The sequence below is a fragment of the Bolinopsis microptera genome, chromosome 3 (genome assembly GCF_026151205.1).
Source record: "Bolinopsis microptera isolate Bmic1 chromosome 3, MBARI_Bmic_1.0, whole genome shotgun sequence".
In the NCBI taxonomy this organism is placed as follows: Eukaryota; Metazoa; Ctenophora; class Tentaculata; order Lobata; family Bolinopsidae; genus Bolinopsis; species Bolinopsis microptera.
In genome coordinates, this window is record NC_087074.1 from 280,327 (window position 1) to 303,737 (window position 23,411).

A 23,411-nucleotide genomic window follows, 5' to 3' on the forward strand; every position below is an offset into this window, starting at 1 on the left:
GTACACATTTTTTAAACAAATTTTGTGTCTTTTAGTATTATAAATTTTGTACTAAAAGATTGTACTAAAAGATTCGTCTTACCAAGCTGATTACGATTCTGTAAAAATTATTTCAAAAAAACTGACACTTTTTGAGTTATAGGCATTTTAAGCCTTAAAATATTTAAAATTATTGAAATACTAGTGTAACCCGGCCTTCGGCCGGGATTTCACTGCCGCAGTTAAAAAGGGTAGGAGTAATTACCCGCTGAGTCAAAACCTGCATTAGGTGAGCAATTCTATTCGGAGTTCCCTCACGTATCCAATAGTATCTGTACCACGACTATTACACCTCATCACTCCCGTCTTAAACCGCTTTAAATCGTTTTAGAAATCAGTGCCCTACACTCCTAATATCACTTGCGGAGCTAACCTAATTACCAACGCTACAATCTACAGTGCAGTAATGGAAAAGAGAGCGAATAGGAAGAAAAAGTGAGCCATTTTAGTGGCTCACTCCATAATGTTGCATTAATAGTACAAAACCATCAATTAAGCAACTTACCGCCGGCCGATTTAAAAAAAATTGCATATGGGCTTCGTCAGAGTTTTGTCGACACTATACCGAAAAAACCAGTCCTGTAACTCTTACCGTTTTTTAATATAACCGACCGGAAATTACACACGCACACATCTTGGCTTTATTTGTATTGATCGGTGTAACAGTGACAGGTCACTTCTCAAAATTTCCAAAACTTTCCAAAAGAAAACTTTTTTTTTCGAATGTGCGTACTCTCAAAAAAATGTTTCAATGCCTCAAATCTTATTGTTTTAATATAAAGTCAAATCCCGAATCTCAGCAAAAAATGTTTTGGTATATGTGCCCTTAAAAGCCGGTGTTGATGTATGGTTGTTATGGTAACATACCTTGCAAAGTATGGTTGTCGCAGTAACATACCTTGCAAAGTATGGTTGTCGCAGTAACATACCTTGCAAAGTATGGTTGTCGCAGTAACATACCTTGCAAAGTATGGTTGTCGCGGTAACATACCTTGCAAAGTATGGTTGTCGCGGTAACATACCTTGCGGAGGCCCTGTACATGACCATCTGTAACAAGGTTCTCAGTGCCGGGAATTGTTTCCCAACATCCCATCGCAATCTCAGAGTCTCGTCTCCCATCCATACTCCGCTGATTTATATTAGCACTTCCCACAATAGCATAAATATCATCTACTACCATAGCCTGCAGAAAAAGTTACTTTAGTCTTATGAAACAAGTGTTACTATAGTGTTACCTTAGTCTTATGAAACAAGTGTTACTATAGTGTTACTTTAGTCTTATGAAACAAGTGTTACTATAGTGTTACTTTAGTCTTATGAAACAAGTGTTACTATAGTGTTACCTTAGTCTTATGAAACAAGTGTTACTATAGTGTTACTTTAGTCTTATGAAACAAGTGTTACTATAGTGTTACTTTAGTCTTATGAAACAAGTGTTACTATAGTGTTACTTTAGTCTTATGAAACAAGTGTTACTATAGTGTTACTTTAGTCTTATGAAACAAGTGTTACTATAGTGTTACTTTAGTCTTATGAAACAAGTGTTACTATAGTGTTACTTTAGTCTTATGAAACAAGTGTTACTATAGTGTTACTTTAGTCTTATGAAACAAGTGTTACTATAGTGTTACTTTAGTCTTATGTTCAACGTTCATTGCCCGGTACGACTACGAGTTGGACAGACAAACAGTTGTAAGAGAAAATGTGGAGGTAGAAGAAGCCGAAGATCAACTTCAAGATAGTGTTCATGCAATAATGTGATATTTACAATTCAGATTGTTAAAATTTTATAATACCTTTGACCTTGTTTTTATTGATTCAACGATATAGATTAGTCTAATGATAGCTATTGAAATTGACTGACATATTCTGCCATTCTGGACAAAAAATTCGAAATGGAAAAATTTTTGAAAAAAATTCAACGGACTTTAACTTGGACGGACATTAATTGAACGGACTTTATTTGAACGGACGTTAAGGTAAACGCTAGGGCCTCCAGCGTTCAAGTAATGTCCGTCCAAATAAGGTCCAATAAGGTATATAACTATGATATAGTATAAATCTGGGTACCCACCTTACTGTGTACGTATATCATTCCCCTGCCGTGTCTCGCCATTTTGCTAGCTGGGGTGTCTGCTTTTAACATCTGCAACGCTTCTGGTGGCTTTTCTCTCTTACCTAAGATAATATCCATTATCTGGTGGCTCTTCTCTCTTACCTAGGATAATATTCATTATCTGACGGCTTTTCTATCTTACCTAAGATAATATCCACTACCTGGTGGCTTTCTCTCTTTCCTAGGATAATATCCATTATCTGGCGGCTTTTCTCTCTTACCTAGGATAATATATATCCTCCAGATATTATAATATATAGAATATAGATTATAGATATGTGGTCGTTACACCACTGGTTGATAGAAAGGTTTGCTCCGAATAAATATGATCATTTCATGTTTTTAGCGTTTATACCTAGACAAAAGAAGTTGAGGTAATCGCAGGGGTGAGTGTCGATGTCAGCCTTGTTGATAGCCCTTGCTATCTTCTTGTACATCATGGTCATAGTTTTAGTCTGCCAGAATAGCATCTCCTGAATGTGCGGGGCACTCGGGTCTCCTGCATAGTTAGTCATGTGATATGTGTCATTATAGAACCTTATCGTTATATTATTTCCGTCGTGGAAACTGGATAGTGACTTATCGTGGTAACCGATAATTTCCCGCAAGGGTTGCAAGAGTGTTATGTAGACAGACTGTGAGTAACCTCAAAGTTTCAAAACAAATAACAGTTGCGCACTATGCATACATAATATAGTTAATACTTTCAACACTACTATATAACAAATAATTTGAGGATGACTGTAAAGTGTAAAGGTATATTTTACCGACATTTGAAGTCAAGGCGTTGTTTTACTGACAGTTGTGGCTGACTAACAATATATTATATATACTTTCAACACTACTATATAACAAATAATTTGAGATAACGATGTTTAATAAAATGATGCAAAGAATTATTTCGAAGATCTAATCAACACCGACTTTTAATGTGTAGGAGTACAGCAACAAAATATATATCAGAGACGTGTTATATTCATCACTATTTTAATATTTTTACTGCTTGATTCAGAGAAATCTAGCTTTTTCCGAGAAACTAATCTTTAATAGATTAGATAAGATGTAGATGTACGCAGCCATTCTTTTCGTTTGATTATTACTCAGTATGTTTTAGTTTTGTACCGTTTTGAGTCACATAGTTTTGTACGTCTTCCTAAGACTTGTTTTCCTTTCCTAGTTTGTAAGTTATTTTTAAGATTTGTGTATATTCCAGTTGCTTTTACTTTTAGAACAATTTTATCTCAGATAACGATGTTTAATAAAATGATGCAAAGAACTATTTCGAAGATCTAATCAACACCGACTTTTAATGTGTAGGAGTACAGCAACAAAATATATATATATAAACATGTACCTGAATCCCAAGGCACACAAACCACCTTTGTATCCTGGGAGGATGATTACCACCGGCTGTGGTTCATACATTGAAAACCTTTCTGCCTTGACTGCGTATGAATTGAAGAAGGCTACTTTGAATTATAGAATTATTGATACCCCTCACTTTCTGAGGAAGATTGATAGCCTGAACGAGTCTAGCATATTGTTGGGAAAGGAGGTTATACATGTTGCCATCGATATATCTAACATGTTTACCAACATTCCTAGGGATATGGGGATCCAACAATGCACTAAGCACCTGAATAAAAGGAGTAGTGGTGATCAATTGTTTAGTACAGAATGCATTATTAGTGCACTAGAAATTACTCTTGATTACAACATTGCTTCATTTAACGGTATAACATACCGCCAGGAGCGTGGAGCAGCGATGGGTCCTAAGAACTCATGTGAGTATGCTGATTGTGCTATGGATAAGATTGATATCTTAGTTAACGAAGGAGATCTAGAATATGGCCCGCCTCATAGACCAGCATTCTGGGGTAGATTACGTGATGACATTTATATGGCTTGGCCCGGTACTGTTGAGGAACTATTACAATTCATGGAATGGCTCAATAGTATCCACCCAAACCTTTTGTTTACTTACGACTACTCTAGGGACGGCGTTGAGTTTCTAGACACCTATGTCTATGCTGTTGGTGATGTTGTCCACACCAAACTCTACTCTAAACCTAGTGACACCCACTGCTACCTTATCCCCACGTCATGCCATAGGAACCATGTTGTAAAAAACATACCTTTTGGAGTGGCGAGGCGGGTGAGACAGAACAACAGTGAAGACACTAACTTCTTGGAGCAGAGAGAGGTCTATACACGTTACCTTCTAGCCCGAGGTTATCATTCCAGTATTATAGAAGATGCCTTTAACAAATTTAGTGATATAGCTAATAGGAAAAACTTGTATACCCTTAAAGACAAGGATGAGTCGACTGCCTGTTTAATACCCATGGTGATGGATCAAAATCCAGCACTTCCCAACATGGGGGGCATTATCCATAAGTATAAGCACCTTCTCAACCTTGATCCGGCCCTGAAGAAGCTGGTACGTGCGGACAGTGTATTCGTGAGTCATCGAAAGAATCAAACTATCGGTGGCATGCTTGTACACAATAAGTACCGTGCCAGTGGAACTTTAAACTGTGACAATGAGAGAGAAACAACTGCAAGTCAGATCCAGGAACCAGACTCCGAAAGTCTAAGGGCGGTTCCCGGGGCTGTCGACCCAGGGTGCCATGCTTGTGGTAAATGCTATGTTTGTAAGCAAAATTTCCTGTCCCCCTGTTCCAACTTTAGTAGTCACCATTCTAAACAAGTTTTCCCTATAACTAAGTATATATCTTGTCAGAGTTATAACCTCATTTATTTAATGGAGTGTAAGACTTGTAAACAGTCGTATGTAGGATATACTACCTCAAATCTCCCTAAGAGATTCTCTAACCATAAGAGTCACATAAAGAAAGGTATAAGAAGTTGTAAATTAGTTAACCATTTTTTAGATATTGATCATGATTTAGATTTTAGTACCATAGCCTCCTATAATTCCTCACTTAGTAAGCACCTTTCTGTCATTATAGTAGACGCTTTAGTATTTGAGCCTAATATTAGTAAAGCAGACAAAGAAAAGGCTATGGAAGCTAGAGAGGGGTTCTACCAGACCCAATTGAAAACCCTTGAACGGTTTGGGGGTATGAACACCCTTGATAGTAACCATATACTTTTTAAATCTGCCGGAGCTTAGTTTTAGTTTTAGTATATTTTGTAGATTTTATTTAGTTACACCATTATCCCAGAGACGTGCATACTACATTTTTTACTTAAGTATTAATTTTACAGGTTTTTTGTTGTGATTTTAAGTGATTTTCCGAGAATCAGTTATCAGTATTTAGATAAGAGATAAGATAAGAGTACATTTTTAACGGCTTTCAGTTTCTTTTTTAAATTTCAGTTCATCAGATTTCACCACTGCTTTTAGTTTGTATTTATTCTCAATTGTATATGATTCGTATTTGTTGTAGTTACTTTAATGATATAATTTCTCAGAATTGATGTAAATAAATGATGCAAAGACTTTCGATGATCTAATCACAACCGCTTTCTTTTATTGTGTAGAAGTCCAGCCATGAAATATATATATATATATATCCACGCAGCCTAGCGGGCGGAAATTTATATCGCCCTCGCACGCGCGGCGATATAATATATGTCCCCGAGGGCGCACAGCCCGAGGACGACATATCCCCGGAGGCCGGCCCGTTGGGCCCGAGTGCTATACGGAATTCCGCCCGCGAGGCGAGTAGGATATGTATTATGTCCACCAGCGGGCGCTTTACAGTTTCCAACAATCATAGCAAATAGAAGTTAAAAGATTTCGAACTCAAGTTGCAAATTTACGAGAAAATCATGCTTTTGCCTTTGGTTCAAGATGCCGAACAGGGCAAAATTACTGATTATAGAACACATGCAATAGAAGAATAGAGCACCGACAAAAAACCGGCCGTTATCAAAAAATTTGTCAGCTTATTGCTTCATGTAATTGTAAACGATCATAATGCAAGCACTCGCCATGAGTGTGAGTTCGCAACTGTAAGCATCTATGACTAAAGTTTCCAGGAGAGTATGAGACGGAGAAAACGTGAGGGCAGAAAGTCAAATTCGCAAAAACAACATTTAACTGGCGGTGTCAAAACAGGGCAAGTTTCTATTCGGTACACAATATATTTACAATTAGTACAAATCCGGCCTGAATATATTAAAAAACAAAATTCAGCTTACTACACAGCTTACACCATCAAAAGGAGAATACGTACTATAAGTATAATAATGGTATTACACATCAACCGAATCGATGAACAGTCAACGGGATGTTAATCACTTAATCATTAACATAGATTTAAAACTGTGTATCTCCACTCTCCATCAACCCATGCTACGAATAACAAAGAATTCCTGTTACCATATGTGCAATGAGAGTTAAACTTAATCACATTACACATCTTACAGGAGCCAATCAGCCACCGTCAATAGTTAACGGGACGGATTAAATTTAATTAAACACGCTTGACAAGTGGAAAATGTGCTATAGAGGAATTCTGCGTGGGTGTCTATCGCTCTATTTGATATCCCGGCTCTTCCCGCGAATTCTCACTCAAAAACCCGGACGAATCTATAATTTACTCACCCTCAGGGAAGAGGGGAACTAGAATGTACGCTGTGAAGCGCCTCCCTTTTTCTATCATCTCGCAGATTTGCAGTGCTATCTCAACCGGTACCAGGTGGTTACATCTCGGACCTGGAGAGGTTAGAAACTTTTGTCAGGAATACAACACTTTTGTCAGGGGTAAAAATCTTTTTCAATTTGTGGTTAAAAAGTGTTCTCATTTTCAAATTAATTCTGAGTCAAATTGAATTTCAGCATGGAAAATATTTTAAAGAAATTGGAAAATGCATGCAATATTTTCTTTATATACCACATAATATACACTGTACACACTGTATCAGCGCATAAAAATGTCTCCCGCACAGGGGTGCTATAGTAAAATGTCTCCCGCACAGGGGTGCTATAGTACAATGTCTCCCGCACAGGGGTGCTATAGTACAATGTCTCCCGCACAGGGGTGCTATAGTACAATGTCTCCCGCACAGGGGTGCTATAGTACAATGTCTCCCGCACAGGGGTGCTATAGTACAATGTCTCCCGCACAGGGGTGCTATAGTACAATGTCTCCCGCACAGGGGTGCTATAGTACAATGTCTCCCGCACAGGGGTGCTATAGTACAATGTCTCCCGCACAGGGGTGCTATAGTACAATGTCTCCCGCACAGGGGTGCTATAGTACAATGTCTCCCGCACAGGGGTGCTATAGTACAATGTCTCCCGCACAGGGGTGCTATAGTACAATGTCTCCCGCACAGGGGTGCTATAGTACAATGTCTCCCGCACAGGGGTGCCATAGTACAATGTCTCCCGCACAGGGGTGCTATAGTACAATGTCTCCCGCACAGGGGTGCTATAGTACAATGTCTCCCGCACAGGGGTGCCATAGTACAATGTCTCCCGCACAGGGGTGCTATAGTACAATGTCTCCCGCACAGGGGTGCTATAGTACAATGTCTCCCGCACAGGGGTGCTATAGTACAATGTCTCCCGCACAGGGGTGCTATAGTACAATGTCTCCCGCACAGGGGTGCTATAGTACAATGTCTCCCGCACAGGGGTGCCATAGTACAATGTCTCCCGCACAGGGGTGCTATAGTACAATGTCTCCTGCACAGGGGTGCTATAGTACAATGTCTCCCGCACAGGGGTGCTATAGTACAATGTCTCCCGCACAGGGGTGCTATAGTACAATGTCTCCCGCACAGGGGTGTTATAGTACAATGTCTCCCGCACAGGGGTGCTATAGTACAATGTCTCCCGCACAGGGGTGCTATAGTACAATGTCTCCCGCACAGGGGTGCCATAGTACAATGTCTCCCGCACAGGGGTGCTATAGTACAATGTCTCCCGCACAGGGGTGCTATAGTACAATGTCTCCCGCACAGGGGTGCTATAGTACAATGTCTCCCGCACAGGGGTGCTATAGTACAATGTCTCCCGCACAGGGGTGCTATAGTACAATGTCTCCCGCACAGGGGTGCTATAGTACAATGTCTCCCGCACAGGGGTGCTATAGTACAATGTCTCCCGCACAGGGGTGCTATAGTACAATGTCTCCCGCACAGGGGTGCTATAGTACAATGTCTCCCGCACAGGGGTGCTATAGTACAATGTCTCCCGCACAGGGGTGCTATAGTACAATGTCTCCCGCACAGGGGTGCTATAGTACAATGTCTCCCGCACAGGGGTGCTATAGTACAATGTCTCCCGCACAGGGGTGCTATAGTACAATGTCTCCCGCACAGGGGTGTTATAGTACAATGTCTCCCGCACAGGGGTGCTATAGTACAATGTCTCCCGCACAGGGGTGCTATAGTACAATGTCTCCCGCACAGGGGTGCTATAGTACAATGTCTCCCGCACAGGGGTGCTATAGTACAATGTCTCCCGCACAGGGGTGCTATAGTACAATGTCTCCCGCACAGGGGTGCTATAGTACAATGTCTCCCGCACAGGGGTGCTATAGTACAATGTCTCCCGCACAGGGGTGCTATAGTACAATGTCTCCCGCACAGGGGTGCTATAGTACAATGTCTCCCGCACAGGGGTGCTATAGTACAATGTCTCCCGCACAGGGGTGCTATAGTACAATGTCTCCCGCACAGGGGTGCTATAGTACAATGTCTCCCGCACAGGGGTGCTATAGTACAATGTCTCCCGCACAGGGGTGCTATAGTACAATGTCTCCCGCACAGGGGTGCTATAGTACAATGTCTCCCGCACAGGGGTGCTATAGTACAATGTCTCCCGCACAGGGGTGCTATAGTACAATGTCTCCCGCACAGGGGTGCTATAGTACAATGTCTCCCGCACAGGGGTGCTATAGTACAATGTCTCCCGCACAGGGGTGCTATAGTACAATGTCTCCCGCACAGGGGTGCTATAGTACAATGTCTCCCGCACAGGGGTGCTATAGTACAATGTCTCCCGCACAGGGGTGCTATAGTACAATGTCTCCCGCACAGGGGTGCTATAGTACAATGTCTCCCGCACAGGGGTGCTATAGTACAATGTCTCCCGCACAGGGGTGCTATAGTACAATGTCTCCCGCACAGGGGTGCTATAGTACAATGTCTCCCGCACAGGGGTGCTATAGTACAATGTCTCCCGCACAGGGGTGCTATAGTACAATGTCTCCCGCACAGGGGTGCTATAGTACAATGTCTCCCGCACAGGGGTGCTATAGTACAATGTCTCCCGCACAGGGGTGCTATAGTACAATGTCTCCCGCACAGGGGTGCTATAGTACAATGTCTCCCGCACAGGGGTGCTATAGTACAATGTCTCCCGCACAGGGGTGCTATAGTACAATGTCTCCCGCACAGGGGTGCTATAGTACAATGTCTCCCGCACAGGGGTGCTATAGTACAATGTCTCCCGCACAGGGGTGCTATAGTACAATGTCTCCCGCACAGGGGTGCTATAGTACAATGTCTCCCGCACAGGGGTGCTATAGTACAATGTCTCCCGCACAGGGGTGCTATAGTACAATGTCTCCCGCACAGGGGTGCTATAGTACAATGTCTCCCGCACAGGGGTGCTATAGTACAATGTCTCCCGCACAGGGGTGCTATAGTACAATGTCTCCCGCACAGGGGTGCTATAGTACAATGTCTCCCGCACAGGGGTGCTATAGTACAATGTCTCCCGCACAGGGGTGCTATAGTACAATGTCTCCCGCACAGGGGTGCTATAGTACAATGTCTCCCGCACAGGGGTGCTATAGTACAATGTCTCCCGCACAGGGGTGCTATAGTACAATGTCTCCCGCACAGGGGTGCTATAGTACAATGTCTCCCGCACAGGGGTGCTATAGTACAATGTCTCCCGCACAGGGGTGCTATAGTACAATGTCTCCCGCACAGGGGTGCTATAGTACAATGTCTCCCGCACAGGGGTGCTATAGTACAATGTCTCCCGCACAGGGGTGCTATAGTACAATGTCTCCCGCACAGGGGTGCTATAGTACAATGTCTCCCGCACAGGGGTGCTATAGTACAATGTCTCCCGCACAGGGGTGCTATAGTACAATGTCTCCCGCACAGGGGTGCTATAGTACAATGTCTCCCGCACAGGGGTGCTATAGTACAATGTCTCCCGCACAGGGGTGCTATAGTACAATGTCTCCCGCACAGGGGTGCTATAGTACAATGTCTCCCGCACAGGGGTGCCATAGTACAATGTCTCCCGAGGTAGGTACTTCTCCCGGAGATAAAGTATTAAAAACTGAGATATAGTGTCCTCGTTTTCCTATTCATGCTATTGATCGCAACCTCTGTATGTAATTAAATGGGATCAGCTGTAAAAAGAAGATACTAGGTGTAAAGAGTTGACATGCACACAGCACATTACAGAAGATGCTCAATAACAAAAGGCACTCTCTTTGCTTACTATGGTACCAAGAAAATGGTTTTAATACTTTCACGTCTTTAAGGTAGGTCTGTACAACATCTAGATTGTGACCTGCAGGTTAATCAGGTTACCATGGTTAATCAGGTTACCATGGTTGATCAGGTTACCATGGTTAATCAGGTTACCATGGTTAATCAGGTTACCATGGTTGATCAGGTTACCATGGTTGATCAGGTTACCATGGTTGATCAGGTTACCATGGTTGATCAGGTTACCATGGTTAATCAGGTTACCATGGTTGATCAGGCTACCATGGTTGATCAGGTTACCATGGTTGATCAGGTTACCATGGTTAATCAGGTTACCATGGTTAATCAGGTTACCATGGTTAATCAGGTTACCATGGTTAATCAGGTTACCATGGTTACACTTACAGAGTTAACCGGTCAGTTCCCTTTACTCTTACAGTTCTTAGACAGTTGAAACCAACCTCGATCGATGTATTTCCGAACGCTGATTCCGAATCACCCCCCCCCACCCCCCCGCGACCGACATAGGGTTAAAATGCTCCCATGGCGAGATAAGATATCGGCGAAAAACTGTCTTGATCACGTGATATGACCTTATAAGGAAGTTGGTCTAATTTCTCTCTAGGGTTAGCCCGTAGCCGTTAGGGTTTCAGCATATGCTTCAGTTAGGGTTGGGTTATGGTTAGGGTTGGGATCAGATTATAGGGTTAGGGTTTCGAATAGTCATTCAGGGCCAAAGTGAGAAAAAAAAATGTTTAAAAAGTCACGTGACAGTCGAGTGTAGAGTGATTAATTATCATCCCTTAAAACGACCTCTGCTTGCCAGGGTAACTATATATACAGAGTTGCCAGGGTAACTATATATAATAGTATATATGCACGGTTGCCATGGTAACTATATATACAATGAAACAATAAGTTTTCAATGAAACAATAAGTTTTATTTTACATTCCTTCATCATAAATAAAATAAAAGTTAAAACCACGATTTACTTAACTCGAAATAAATTTAGTAGAATACTATTTGTGATTGTATATAATTATTTATTAAACTATATTTGAATGTTAGTATTTGTATTATGGCAAGTGGTTGAGTTTCGTAAGACAGGGTCAGTTTCTCTATAGTCTTACAAAATTTCTACTTTTCAGTAGTCAATGCTGAGTGGCAGGAATGAGGGACCAAAACGCTTGGGGCTAACAATGGCCTATTTACAAACCACTTCAGAAATGGCAATAATATCATTTATGCTTAATTTGTCTGAAACTGACCCTATACAGGGTTGGATAAAAATATATGCACGGTTGCCAGGGTAACTATTATACACTGTTGTCAGGGTGGCTATATTTGCACGGTTGCCAGGGTAACTATTATACACTGTTGTCAGGGTGGCTATATTTGCACGGTTGCCAGGGTAACTATTATACACTGTTGTCAGGGTGGCTATATTTGCACGGTTGCCAGGGTAACTATTATACACTGTTGTCAGGGGGGCTATATTTGCACGGTTGCCAGGGTAACTATTATACACTGTTGTCAGGGTGGCTATATTTGCACGGTTGCCAGGGTAACTATTATACACTGTTGTCAGGGTGGCTATATTTGCACGGTTGCCAGGGTAACTATTATACACTGTTGTCAGGGTGGCTATATTTGAACGGTTGCCAGGGTAACTATTATACACTGTTGTCAGGGTGGCTATATTTGCACGGTTGCCAGGGTAACTATTTTACACTGTTGTCAGGGTGGCTATATTTGCACGGTTGCCAGGGTAACTATTATACACTTTTTTCAGGGTGGCTATATTTGCACGGTTGCCAGGGTAACTATTATACACTGTTGTCAGGGTGGCTATATTTGCACGGTTGCCAGGGTAACTATTATAGACTGTTGTCAGGGTGGCTATATTTGAACGGTTGCCTGGGTAACTATTATACACTGTTGTCAGGGTGGCTATATTTGCACGGTTGCCAGGGTAACTATTATACACTGTTGTCAGGGTGGCTATATTTGCACGGTTGCCAGGGTAACTATTATACACTTTTTTCAGGGTGGCTATATTTGCACGGTTGCCAGGGTAACTATTATACACTGTTGTCAGGGGGGCTATATTTGCACGGTTGCCAGGGTAACTATTATACACTGTTGTCAGGGTGGCTATATTTGCACGGTTGCCAGGGTAACTATTATACACTGTTGCCAGGGTAACTATTTTACACTGTTGCCAGGGTAACTATTATACACTGTTGCCAGGGTAACTATTATACACTGTTGTCAGGGTGGCTATATTTGCACGGTTGCCAGGGTAACTATTATACACTGTTGTCAGGGTGGCTATATTTGCACGGTTGCCAGGGTAACTATTATACACTGTTGCCAGGGTAACTATTATACACTGTTGCCAGGGTAAGTATTATACACTGTTGCCAGGGTAACTATTTTACACTGTTGCCAGGGTAACTATTATACACTGTTGCCAGGGTAACTATTATACACTGTTGCCAGGGTAACTATTATACACTGTTGCCAGGGTAACTATTATACACTGTTGCCAGGGTAACTATTATACACTGTTGCCAGGGTAACTATTATACACTGTTGCCAGGGTAACTATTATACACTGTTGTCCAGGGTAACTATTATACACTGTTGCCAGGGTAACTATTATACACTGTTGCCAGGGTAACTATTATACACTGTTGCCAGGGTAACTATTATACACTGTTGCCAGGGTAACTATTATACACTGTTGCCAGGGTAACTATTATACACTGTTGCCAGGGTAACTATTATACACTGTTGCCAAGGTAACTATTATACACTGTTGCCAGGGTAACTATTATACACTGTTGCCAGGGTAAGTATTATACACTGTTGCCAGGGTAACTATTTTACACTGTTGCCAGGGTAACTATTATACACTGTTGCCAGGGTAACTATTATACACTGTTGCCAGGGTAACTATTATACACTGTTGCCAGGGTAACTATTATACACTGTTGCCAGGGTAAGTATTATACACTGTTGCCAGGGTAACTATTATACACTGTTGCCAGGGTAAGTATTATACACTGTTGCCAGGGTAACTATTTTACACTGTTGCCAGGGTAACTATTATACACTGTTGCCAGGGTAACTATTATACACTGTTGCCAGGGTAACTATTATACACTGTTGCCAGGGTAACTATTATACACTGTTGCCAGGGTAAGTATTATACACGGTTGCCAGGGTAACTATTATACACTGTTGCCAGGGTAAGTATTATACACTGTTGCCAGGGTAACTATTATACACTGTTGCCAGGGTAACTAAGTGTTTACTCACTTCCTTTCTCGTACCACGTGTGGGCGCTCCCCAGGAAGTACTGGTTCTCTATGTACAGAAAGTTCTCAGCATTTCTTACTCCAGACACGTACGCTCTGTGAATACTCGCCTCGTACCTTCGCCCGTGCTGAAACCAACAAATTTATAAATATTTATATTTTAGGCTGTAACCTAATTAGTCCTTAACTCATAATATTGAGAAACAGAGTAAAGGAGTAATGACCAAACTACAGAGCCATGGAATATAGTTATGGAATACCTCAAATCCGTGGGTATATTATGTTGCCTGAAGTACCTTGGATTGGAGCATGTGCTTCTTGTTTTCATCAAATAGAGCAGCATCGACAGGAATGGAGCGGTAAATCTGTACTCTCCAGTTTGAGTCCACCTGGTCCTCTTCTCCGCGACACTCAACATTTTTTATCTGAAAAAAGTCGATAAAAAATATTTAAACAATTATTAAACTCCGTATTTCTAAACAAAGTACAAAGTTAGTGTATTAACGAGGAGCTAATAATACTCACATCTCCAGGATTCTCCATACTCCACCTCTCAGTGAAGTTAGCGAGCACATCTAGTGCTGCCTCCCCAGTTACTCGGCAGTGCACGTCATGCCACGGCTGTCGGGGTCCTTCTTCTGGCGTTGTTATTCCAGGAAACGTCTGGGGATAACATGAGCTAATGTTAGGTAGTACCCATAACTAGCATAACAACATGAGCTAATGTTAGGTAGTAACCATAACTAGCATAACAACATGAGCTAATGTTAGGTAGTAACCATAACTAGCACGAAAACATGAGCTAATGCTAGGTAGTAACCATAACTACCATGATAACATGAGCTAATGTAAGGTAGTAACCATAACTAGCATGATAACATGAGCTAATGTTAGGTAGTAACCATAACTAGCACGACAACATGAGCAAATGTTAGGTAGTAACCATAACTACCACAATAACATGAGCTAATGTTAGGTAGTAACCATAACTACCATGATAACGTAAGCTAATGTTAGGTAGTAACCATAACTAGCACGACAACATGAGCTAATGTTAGGTAGTAACCATAACTAGCATAACAACATGAGCCAATGTTAGGTAGTAACCATAACTAGCACGACAACATGAGCTAATGTTAGGTAGTAACCATAACTACCATGATAACATGAGCTAATGTAAGGTAGTAACCATAACTAGCATGATAACATGAGCTAATGTTAGGTAGTAACCATAACTACCACGACAACATGAGCAAATGTTAGGTAGTAACCATAACTACCACAATAACATGAGCTAATGTTAGGTAGTAACCATAACTACCATGATAACGTAAGCTAATGTTAGGTAGTAACCATAACTAGCACGACAACATGAGCTAATGTTAGGTAGTAACCATAACTAGCATAAAAACATGAGCTAATGTTAGGTAGTGACCATAACTACCATGACAACATGAGCTAATGTTAGGTAGTAACCATAACTACCACGATAACATGAGCTAATGTTAGGTAGTAACCATAACTACCACGATAACATGAGCTAATGTTAGGTAGTAACCATAACTGGCATGATAACATGAGCTAATGTTAGGTAATAACCATAACTAGCATAACAACATGAGCTAATGTTAGGTAGTAACCATAACTACCATAATAACATGAGCTAATGTTAGGTAGTAACCATAACTACCATGATAACATGAGCTAATGTAAGGTAGTAACCATAACTACCATGATAACATGAGCTAATGTTAGGTAGTAACCATAACTAGCACGACAACATGAGCTAATGTTAGGTAGTAACCATAACTACCATGATAACATGAGCTAATGTTAGGTAGTAACCATAAGTCATAACTAGCATGATAACATGAGCTAATGTTAGGTAGTAACCATAACTACCATGATAACATGAGCTAATGTTAGGTAGTAACCATAACTACCATGATAACATTAGCTAATGTTAGGTAGTAACCATAACTAGCATGATAACATGAGCTAATGTTAGGTTGTAACCATAACTAGCACGACAACATGAGCTAATGTTAGGTAGTAACCATAACTACCATGATAACATGAGCTAATGTAAGGTAGTAACCATAACTAGCATGATAACATGAGCTAATGTTAGGTAGTAACCATAACTACCATGATAACATGAGTTAATGTTAGGTAGTAACCATAACTACCATGATAACATGAGCTAATGTTAGGTAGTAACCATAACTAGCATAACAACATGAGCTAATGTTAGGTAGTAACCATAACTACCATGATAACAAGAGCTAATGTTAGGTAGTAACCATAACTAGCATAACAACATGAGCTAATGTTAGGTAGTAACCATAACTACCACGATAACATGAGCTAATGTTAGGTAGTAACCATAACTACCATGATAAAATAAGCTAATGTTAGGTAGTAACCATAACTACCATGATAACATGAGCTAATGTTAGGTAGTAACCATAACTACCATGATAACATTAGCTAATGTTAGGTAGTAACCATAACTAGCATGATAACATAAGCTAATGTTAGGTAGTAACCATAACTAGCATAACAACATGAGCTAATGTTAGGTAGTAACCATAACTACCACGATAACATGAGCTAATGTTAGGTAGTAACCATAACTACCATGATAACATAAGCTAATGTTAGGTAGTAACCATAACTACCATGATAACATGAGCTAATGTTAGGTAGTAACCATAACTACCATGATAACATGAGTTAATGTTAGGTAGTAACCATAACTACCATGATAACATGAGTTAATGTTAGGTAGTAACCATAACTACCATGATAACATGAGCTAATGTTAGGTAGTAACCATAACTAGCATGATAACATAAGCTAATGTTAGGTAGTTACCATAACTAGCATAACAACATGAGCTAATGTTAGGTAGTAACCATAACTACCACGATAACATGAGCTAATGTTAGGTAGTAACCATAACTACCATGATAACATAAGCTAATGTTAGGTAGTAACCATAACTACCATGATAACATGAGCTAATGTTAGGTAGTAACCATAACTACCATGATAACATTAGCTAATGTTAGGTAGTAACCATAACTAGCATGATAACATGAGCTAATGTTAGGTAGTAACCATACGTCATAACTAGCATGATAACATGAGCTAATGTTAGGTAGTAACCATAACTACCATGATAACATGAGCTAATGTTAGGTAGTAACCATAACTAGCATAACAACATGAGTTAATGTTAGGTAGTAACCATAACTACCATGATAACATTAGCTAATGTTAGGTAGTAACCATAACTAGCACGATAACATGAGCTAATGTTAGGTAATAACCATAACTAGCATGATAACATGAGCTAATGTTAGGTAGTAACCATAACTACCATGATAACATGAGCTAATGTTAGGTAGTAACCATAACTACCACGATAACATGAGCTAATGTTAGGTAGTAACCATAACTACCATGATAACATGAGTTAATGTTAGGTAGTAACCATAACTAGCATGATAACATGAGCTAATGTTAGGTAGTAACCATAACTACCATGATAACATGAGCTAATGTTAGGTAGTAACCATAACTACCACGATAACATGAGCTAATGTTAGGTAGTAACCATAACTACCATGATAACATGAGCTAATGTTAGGTAGTAACCATAACTAGCATGATAACATGAGCTAATGTTAGGTAGTAACCATAACTACCATGATAACATGAGTTAATGTTAGGTAGTAACCATAACTACCATGATAACATGAGCTAATGTTCTAGGTAGTAACCATAACTACCACGATAAGAACCGCAATAAAATACCTGATAGAAATCCTCTTGGTGTTGATTATTGGTTGTGCTAAAAAGGCTGTGATTCTGGTCATCATATCTCCCCAAAGTGAGGTCCAACCCTCCCAGATACGCTACCCTACCACACGCTGCTCTATCATCGTCACATATCACTGAGGAAAGGTGTTTCTAGTGATGTGAGTAGACGTTGTTACTTACCAGTTTTCTGGTGATGAGAGTAGGTGTTACTAACCAGTTTTCTGGTGATGAGAGAAGGTGTTACTAACCAGTTTTCTGGTGATGAGAGAAGGAGGTGTTACTAACGAAAGTCTCTAACATTCCTCTTTTGTTTTTCTGTCTGACAGCTAGCACGCACTTCACCTAAATCATTCTAATTTCAACTTTCTGTGGAAACGTTACCTTATTAAAGTTACTACTTTAAGCAAAATGAGCAGCACGTATGATGCGCGTTAGAAATTAACCTTGGTGTTGGAGAAGAATATTCTGGTAACTTCGTCATTAGTTCCCACAACACCAGACATGGCTAATTCCTCGTTGTTAAACGGCTCGTCCCAGAGCAACACCTAAAATATACCTATATAATGAGTTAACTAGTTAACAACAGAGCAACGAGTTGTAACTATAGCAACACCTTCATAACGAGTTGTTACTATAGCAACACCTTTATAACGAGTTGTTACTATAGCAACACCTTTATAACGAGTTATAACTGTAGCAGCACCTTTATAACGAGTTGTAACTATAGCAACACCTTTATAACGAGTTATAACTGTAGCAACAACTTTATTACGAGTTGTAACTATAGCAACACCTTTATAACGAGTTATAACTGTAGCAACAACTTTACTACGAGTTGTAACTATAGCAACACCTTTATAACGAGTTGTAACTATAGGAACACCTTTAAAACGAGATGTAACTATAGGAACACCTTTAAAACGAAATGTAAGTTGTAACTGTTACGAGTTAATTGTTAACTAGTTAACAATGTGAACACTTACAGTTTATACTTTTCTTTGTCCTCACTAATTAAATTATTTACCCACCAGAACTTGGACCCCCTCACTAGCTTTCTGTTTCAGGATCTCCCCCAACTGAGCGCTGCATTTAGTTTTCTCCCAGTCGCGTGGATCTCTTTTTAGTCGTATAGTATGAGTCATTGACCATCCTGCAACCAGATAATAGGTGAGTAGAGGTAACCAGCTAATAGGTTAGTAGAGGGAAACCTCCTGTACTCAGGTAACCAGTTAATAGGTGAGGAGAGGGAAATCTCACTTGACGACTCACCGGTAATATAGATGAAACGTTTGGCGCTGCTGATGCTGTCCGAAATGTCGTCCCATGCTGATCTGGCTAAGAGTGGGGAGCCGTGTACTTTTATCTGCTGATGAGCCGGGGAGGGCAGACAAGTGGCGTCTTGGTACAAGGTTACTTGTCCTGTCTATAAAAGGGGGAGGTATTGGTTAATTTTGTTTCTCAACATTTACATAATATTAAAATATCTTATCTCTCAACACAAATATAAGGGGGTGCACCCTAAATTTGATGTGAAGCTTGTTATCGAGATAGTAGATTACAAATTAACTAGGACATGTGACCAAAATATTGAGGGGTCCCAGACCCCAACCTACCGCGGGTACCGGTAGGTACCTCAAAAGTTGAAAGGGTTTTGAGTCAAAACCCTTTCAACTCATTATTTTATGGTTCTTCTAGTTCTACCGATCATAGCCCTAAAATATGTTCGCTAAATATGTAGATAATTGTCATATGGAACTATCCTATGAACTGGAAATTCAAAAATTTGGTCAAACATGGCAGCAAGGGGCCATGTAAACTCTGCCACGTTTTTAAAATGTGACAATGTTGGCATCTCACCGCCGCGCCGGCCGAATTTAAGCGATATCTTATCATCTGATAAATATATCGTTATGTGACAAAGTTTCCCTAGAGGATGAGACGATTATCCTAACCATGGAATTGGAAGGTTTTTATAGTTTCATAGTGCGACAAATTTTACCTCATCGTCCCATTTAATAGGGCCACTAATATTATATTATTTACCAATATCCTCAAACTTCATTGATTGACGATGTCAACCCATCGAGATCGTTGCTCTGCGAAGCAAAATCAGAATGCTAGTTCGCGCGGCGCGTCGAAGCGGCGAATTCCTCCAACAAACTTCAATGAACATGTCCATAAATCAAAAAAAATGTGTAGTCTATGCTTACATTTTATATAGGTGCTGCCGTGTTTGACCAAAATTTACATTTATCTATACATCACATCTCCGCAAGGAACCCTCGCGCGCTGCGCGAAGCTAGTTGACATGGTAACGGACGGAAGTAAGGACTGACGACACATTTAAAACCACCCACCTTGTTCTCCAAAATTCAATCCCTCTTTTTCTGCGAAAACGACCATTCGTAACTTTATGTAGGTTTACAACCTACCAGGACGCGCGCCGAGTTGGACTCGTCGACGGAACAAATATTTTACGAGTATTACCCGTTAAGTAACTTTTCACTAAACATTTGTTTGTCATATGTTGTATGACTCGCCGCGCACGAGTGCGCGGCTCCTCCTGTATCGTAAGAACGGGGGAAACGACCGTGGGGCCGGTCACGACGTAATACAAAAGCAACCCTCGCGCGCTGCGCGCGGCTAGTTGACATGGTAACGGACGGAAGTAAGTAAGTAAGGACTGACGACATACCCAGCAAAATTTACTGGCTGACGGTGTTACTAGAACTGGTTCAATTTAAATAGACGGCCGGCTTGACCTCGCGCGCGACATTAAGTGATTTGAACGAGCGCCACATTCCAATCTTCAAGCACCTAGCACGTGACACAATTCAGCCAATCAGAGGACAGTAATCCGCAAAGTTAAAGTTGCCAACTTTTGATTGGCCCAAAAATAAAATGAGACTTTTCTGGAGATTTTGAGATAACTCAAAAACTCAACAACTACGCTGTTCTAAATTTTCCTCCTGGGGAGGTAACCTTAGTTTTACGAAACGAAAATTTTGTTGAAAACCTTGATACATGTTTCGTATCCCAATATTAGATATTTCGGCGGCTTCGCGCGCGAAAAGTGGCATGCAACGTATGTCAATGAAAACCAAACGTTTGTATCTCTTATTTTTGAAGTTAGGCCTCTACCAGTAAGGTATTCTGCATGGGTATTTAAACCCACCCACCTTGTTCTACAAAATCCTTATTTTTCCGCAAAAACAATCATTCGTAACCTTTCACTGAACATTTTTTCAAAATTGTGAAATGGAAAATAATGAAAAAATCCAGGATTAGGTGTAAAATTGCATTTTTGGCGACTAAATTCAAATATTTGCCGCCATATGTTTTTTATCTCTAAAGATTGATAATAATAATATAATATTTTATCTCAGAAGGAATGTTGTAATTATAGTTCCTCGTATGTTCCTCGTATGGCTAGGGATTGCTAGGGATTGCGCATCCTTGCACCACCACCGTCCTCTACAGGAGTACGTAGAGACCAGAAAGGATTGCAGCTGAAAAACATCTGCACTGAGTACAAAGTCATCCAACTTATTAAGGGACACCAACTTTGTAACTCTAGTGACCCCTACATCAAAAAAAGTGTACTCTAACCATAAGGCTATTGCAGACACACAGAAGATGTGGTCTTATCCCAAAGAGCTGAAAGACCGTCAGCGCCAACTTTACTTCCAAGAGTTAGTTGGAAAACCTGCAGTTGGTACAACTGGCCTCGGTTATGGGACAAGATATGAGGACACATCAGAGAGGAAACTGCTAACCAACATGGTGAGGACCTTTGATGAAGAGACACTTATTTGTTCACTTTTTGACAAAAAGCGGCAAAACCTCTTTCTCACATGGGAAAATACAATGACATTCGACACCACGTGGAATAACCTGATCTATCAACTTAGTCCGGAACTGTTAAAGTTTCATGTCAATGCTATCCATGACACTGCGTCAACACCTAGCAACCTAAAATGTAGTGATCTATTCAGATAAAGCAAAGAAGGTTTATCTAATGGAGCTGACTTGTGGAAATGAGCAGAACGTTGCTGATCAAGAGAAGCGAAAGATGAAGAGATATCAGCAGCTGACAGAAGAGATAGAAGCCAACGGATGGGCTTGCAAGCTCCAGACAGTAGAAGTGGGAGCTCGAGGCATTTACAACTATAGCCTCCCAACATTTATGAACCACCTGAACGTAAAGAACAAAGAGAAGAAGAAGGCCTGCATGAAGATCGCTGAGATCAGCCTGAGGGCATCGTATACCATCTATTTGTCCAGAAACACTACCATATGGACAGATGATTGGGAGTTAGTCAAGAGACCAGTAATAGCATAGTACTAGTAGGAGCGTAGAATGTTTGGGCCCAGAAAAACATGTTTAATACCGCTATGAACCCGTCATAAGCCGGGGACTACTATGAAAGTGATGATGCTGTGTTGTTGAAAGACCTTCGACCAATCAAAGATGTACCTCATCACGCCAAGCAGTTATGCTTGTAGTTGAATATACACTTATATTATAGAGTACAACAACTTTATAACACTCCCCATGGTTACCGACATGTGACCACTTACCATGGTTATTGACCATTGTTAATGGTCTGGCCGAGAAGAAAGCGGCGCGCGAGAAGAAAGCGGCGCGCGCTACTTCGAAGAAATTTAGACGAGTAACATCCGTCAACATGGTTACCGATATGTTACCACGGTTACCCACATGTTACCATGGTTACCCACATGTTACTATGGATACTCACATGTCTGAGTGGAAAGTAAGATTTGGTAACTTCAAACTCGCCCACTGCATCTGAGACTGGGCTGAACTCTATTTCCACATCTAACCAAGGTTTACAGTTCCTGAACGGAGTGAACAGATCCAGCTTCTTTCTTAAAACCTGGTATTGTTATTTTCTAGGGTCATTATAGGTTCATAGCTAATATCATTATATATTACGTAACTATAGCTTCTGTAACTGTAGCTACTGTAACTATAGCTTATACCGTAACTATAGCTACTGTAACTATAGCTACTGTAACTATAGCTACTGTAACTATAGCTACTGTAAGTGTAACTATAGCCAATACTCAATTTTTATAGGCCACACCCAATCATCATTGAATTGCTTATACTTGTGTTATATACTATAATATGCTATGTATAATATTACTCTTGTTTGCGAACATGCTGGAAACTTCATTGCGACATATAATCAAAAATCGTGTAGCATATTGCAATAGGTCATTGAATTTAGTATTACATGAAAAGATTACGCGAAACAGAGTTAAAATCGAGCACCTTGTTTCTCTCGTTAAATTGATCGGGTAATCATGTGATTGCATGTATGGTGTATAAAAACAATATAATACAATCTGATCCAATCATTCGAAATATCTAAAAGACGCGAAAATGAACGTTCATTCGAAGAAAAAAATGAACATTTTAATTAATATTTCCTCGAATGAGCGGTTATAGCAAGTCGTGATACCAGGAAATAAGCCCCAACGTATGTGTACTGACTTTTGGTACCCCAGTAACTACTGGATAGTTTTAAATCATTATCACTTCAAAAACAATTGTTTTGATCGTGTTCATTAATTTCAAAGTGTAATTACTAATTAGTGTGACTAGTGTAATTAAATTTAAAGTAATTAGTGTAATTAGAG

The 23,411-nt window shown here is 40.4% G+C and overlaps 2 protein-coding genes across 2 annotated transcripts in view; one reads left to right on the forward strand and one right to left on the reverse strand.

Annotated features, from left to right (window-relative positions):
* LOC134812315 (uncharacterized) overlaps positions 1–23,411 on the reverse strand; it is a 63,419-nt gene that overhangs the window by 6,004 nt on the left and 34,004 nt on the right. The window contains exons 5-17 of the mRNA XM_063819696.1: positions 22,505–22,642; positions 19,014–19,167; positions 18,773–18,894; positions 18,188–18,289; positions 17,993–18,086; positions 17,739–17,878; positions 14,442–14,579; positions 14,213–14,341; positions 13,918–14,044; positions 6,733–6,843; positions 2,512–2,655; positions 2,115–2,218; positions 1,062–1,223 (exon numbers count right to left, since the gene is read on the reverse strand). Coding sequence (XP_063675766.1) covers positions 1,062–1,223; positions 2,115–2,218; positions 2,512–2,655; positions 6,733–6,843; positions 13,918–14,044; positions 14,213–14,341; positions 14,442–14,579; positions 17,739–17,878; positions 17,993–18,086; positions 18,188–18,289; positions 18,773–18,894; positions 19,014–19,167; positions 22,505–22,642 — 1,665 coding nt within the window. The remainder of the gene's footprint in view (positions 1–1,061; positions 1,224–2,114; positions 2,219–2,511; positions 2,656–6,732; positions 6,844–13,917; positions 14,045–14,212; positions 14,342–14,441; positions 14,580–17,738; positions 17,879–17,992; positions 18,087–18,187; positions 18,290–18,772; positions 18,895–19,013; positions 19,168–22,504; positions 22,643–23,411) is intronic.
* The window catches only part of LOC134812318 (peptidyl-prolyl cis-trans isomerase FKBP3-like), a 106,863-nt gene continuing 86,446 nt past the window's right edge, over positions 2,995–23,411 (forward strand). The window contains exon 1 of the mRNA XM_063819699.1: positions 2,995–3,019. The gene's annotated coding sequence lies outside the window, so the exon portion shown is untranslated. The remainder of the gene's footprint in view (positions 3,020–23,411) is intronic.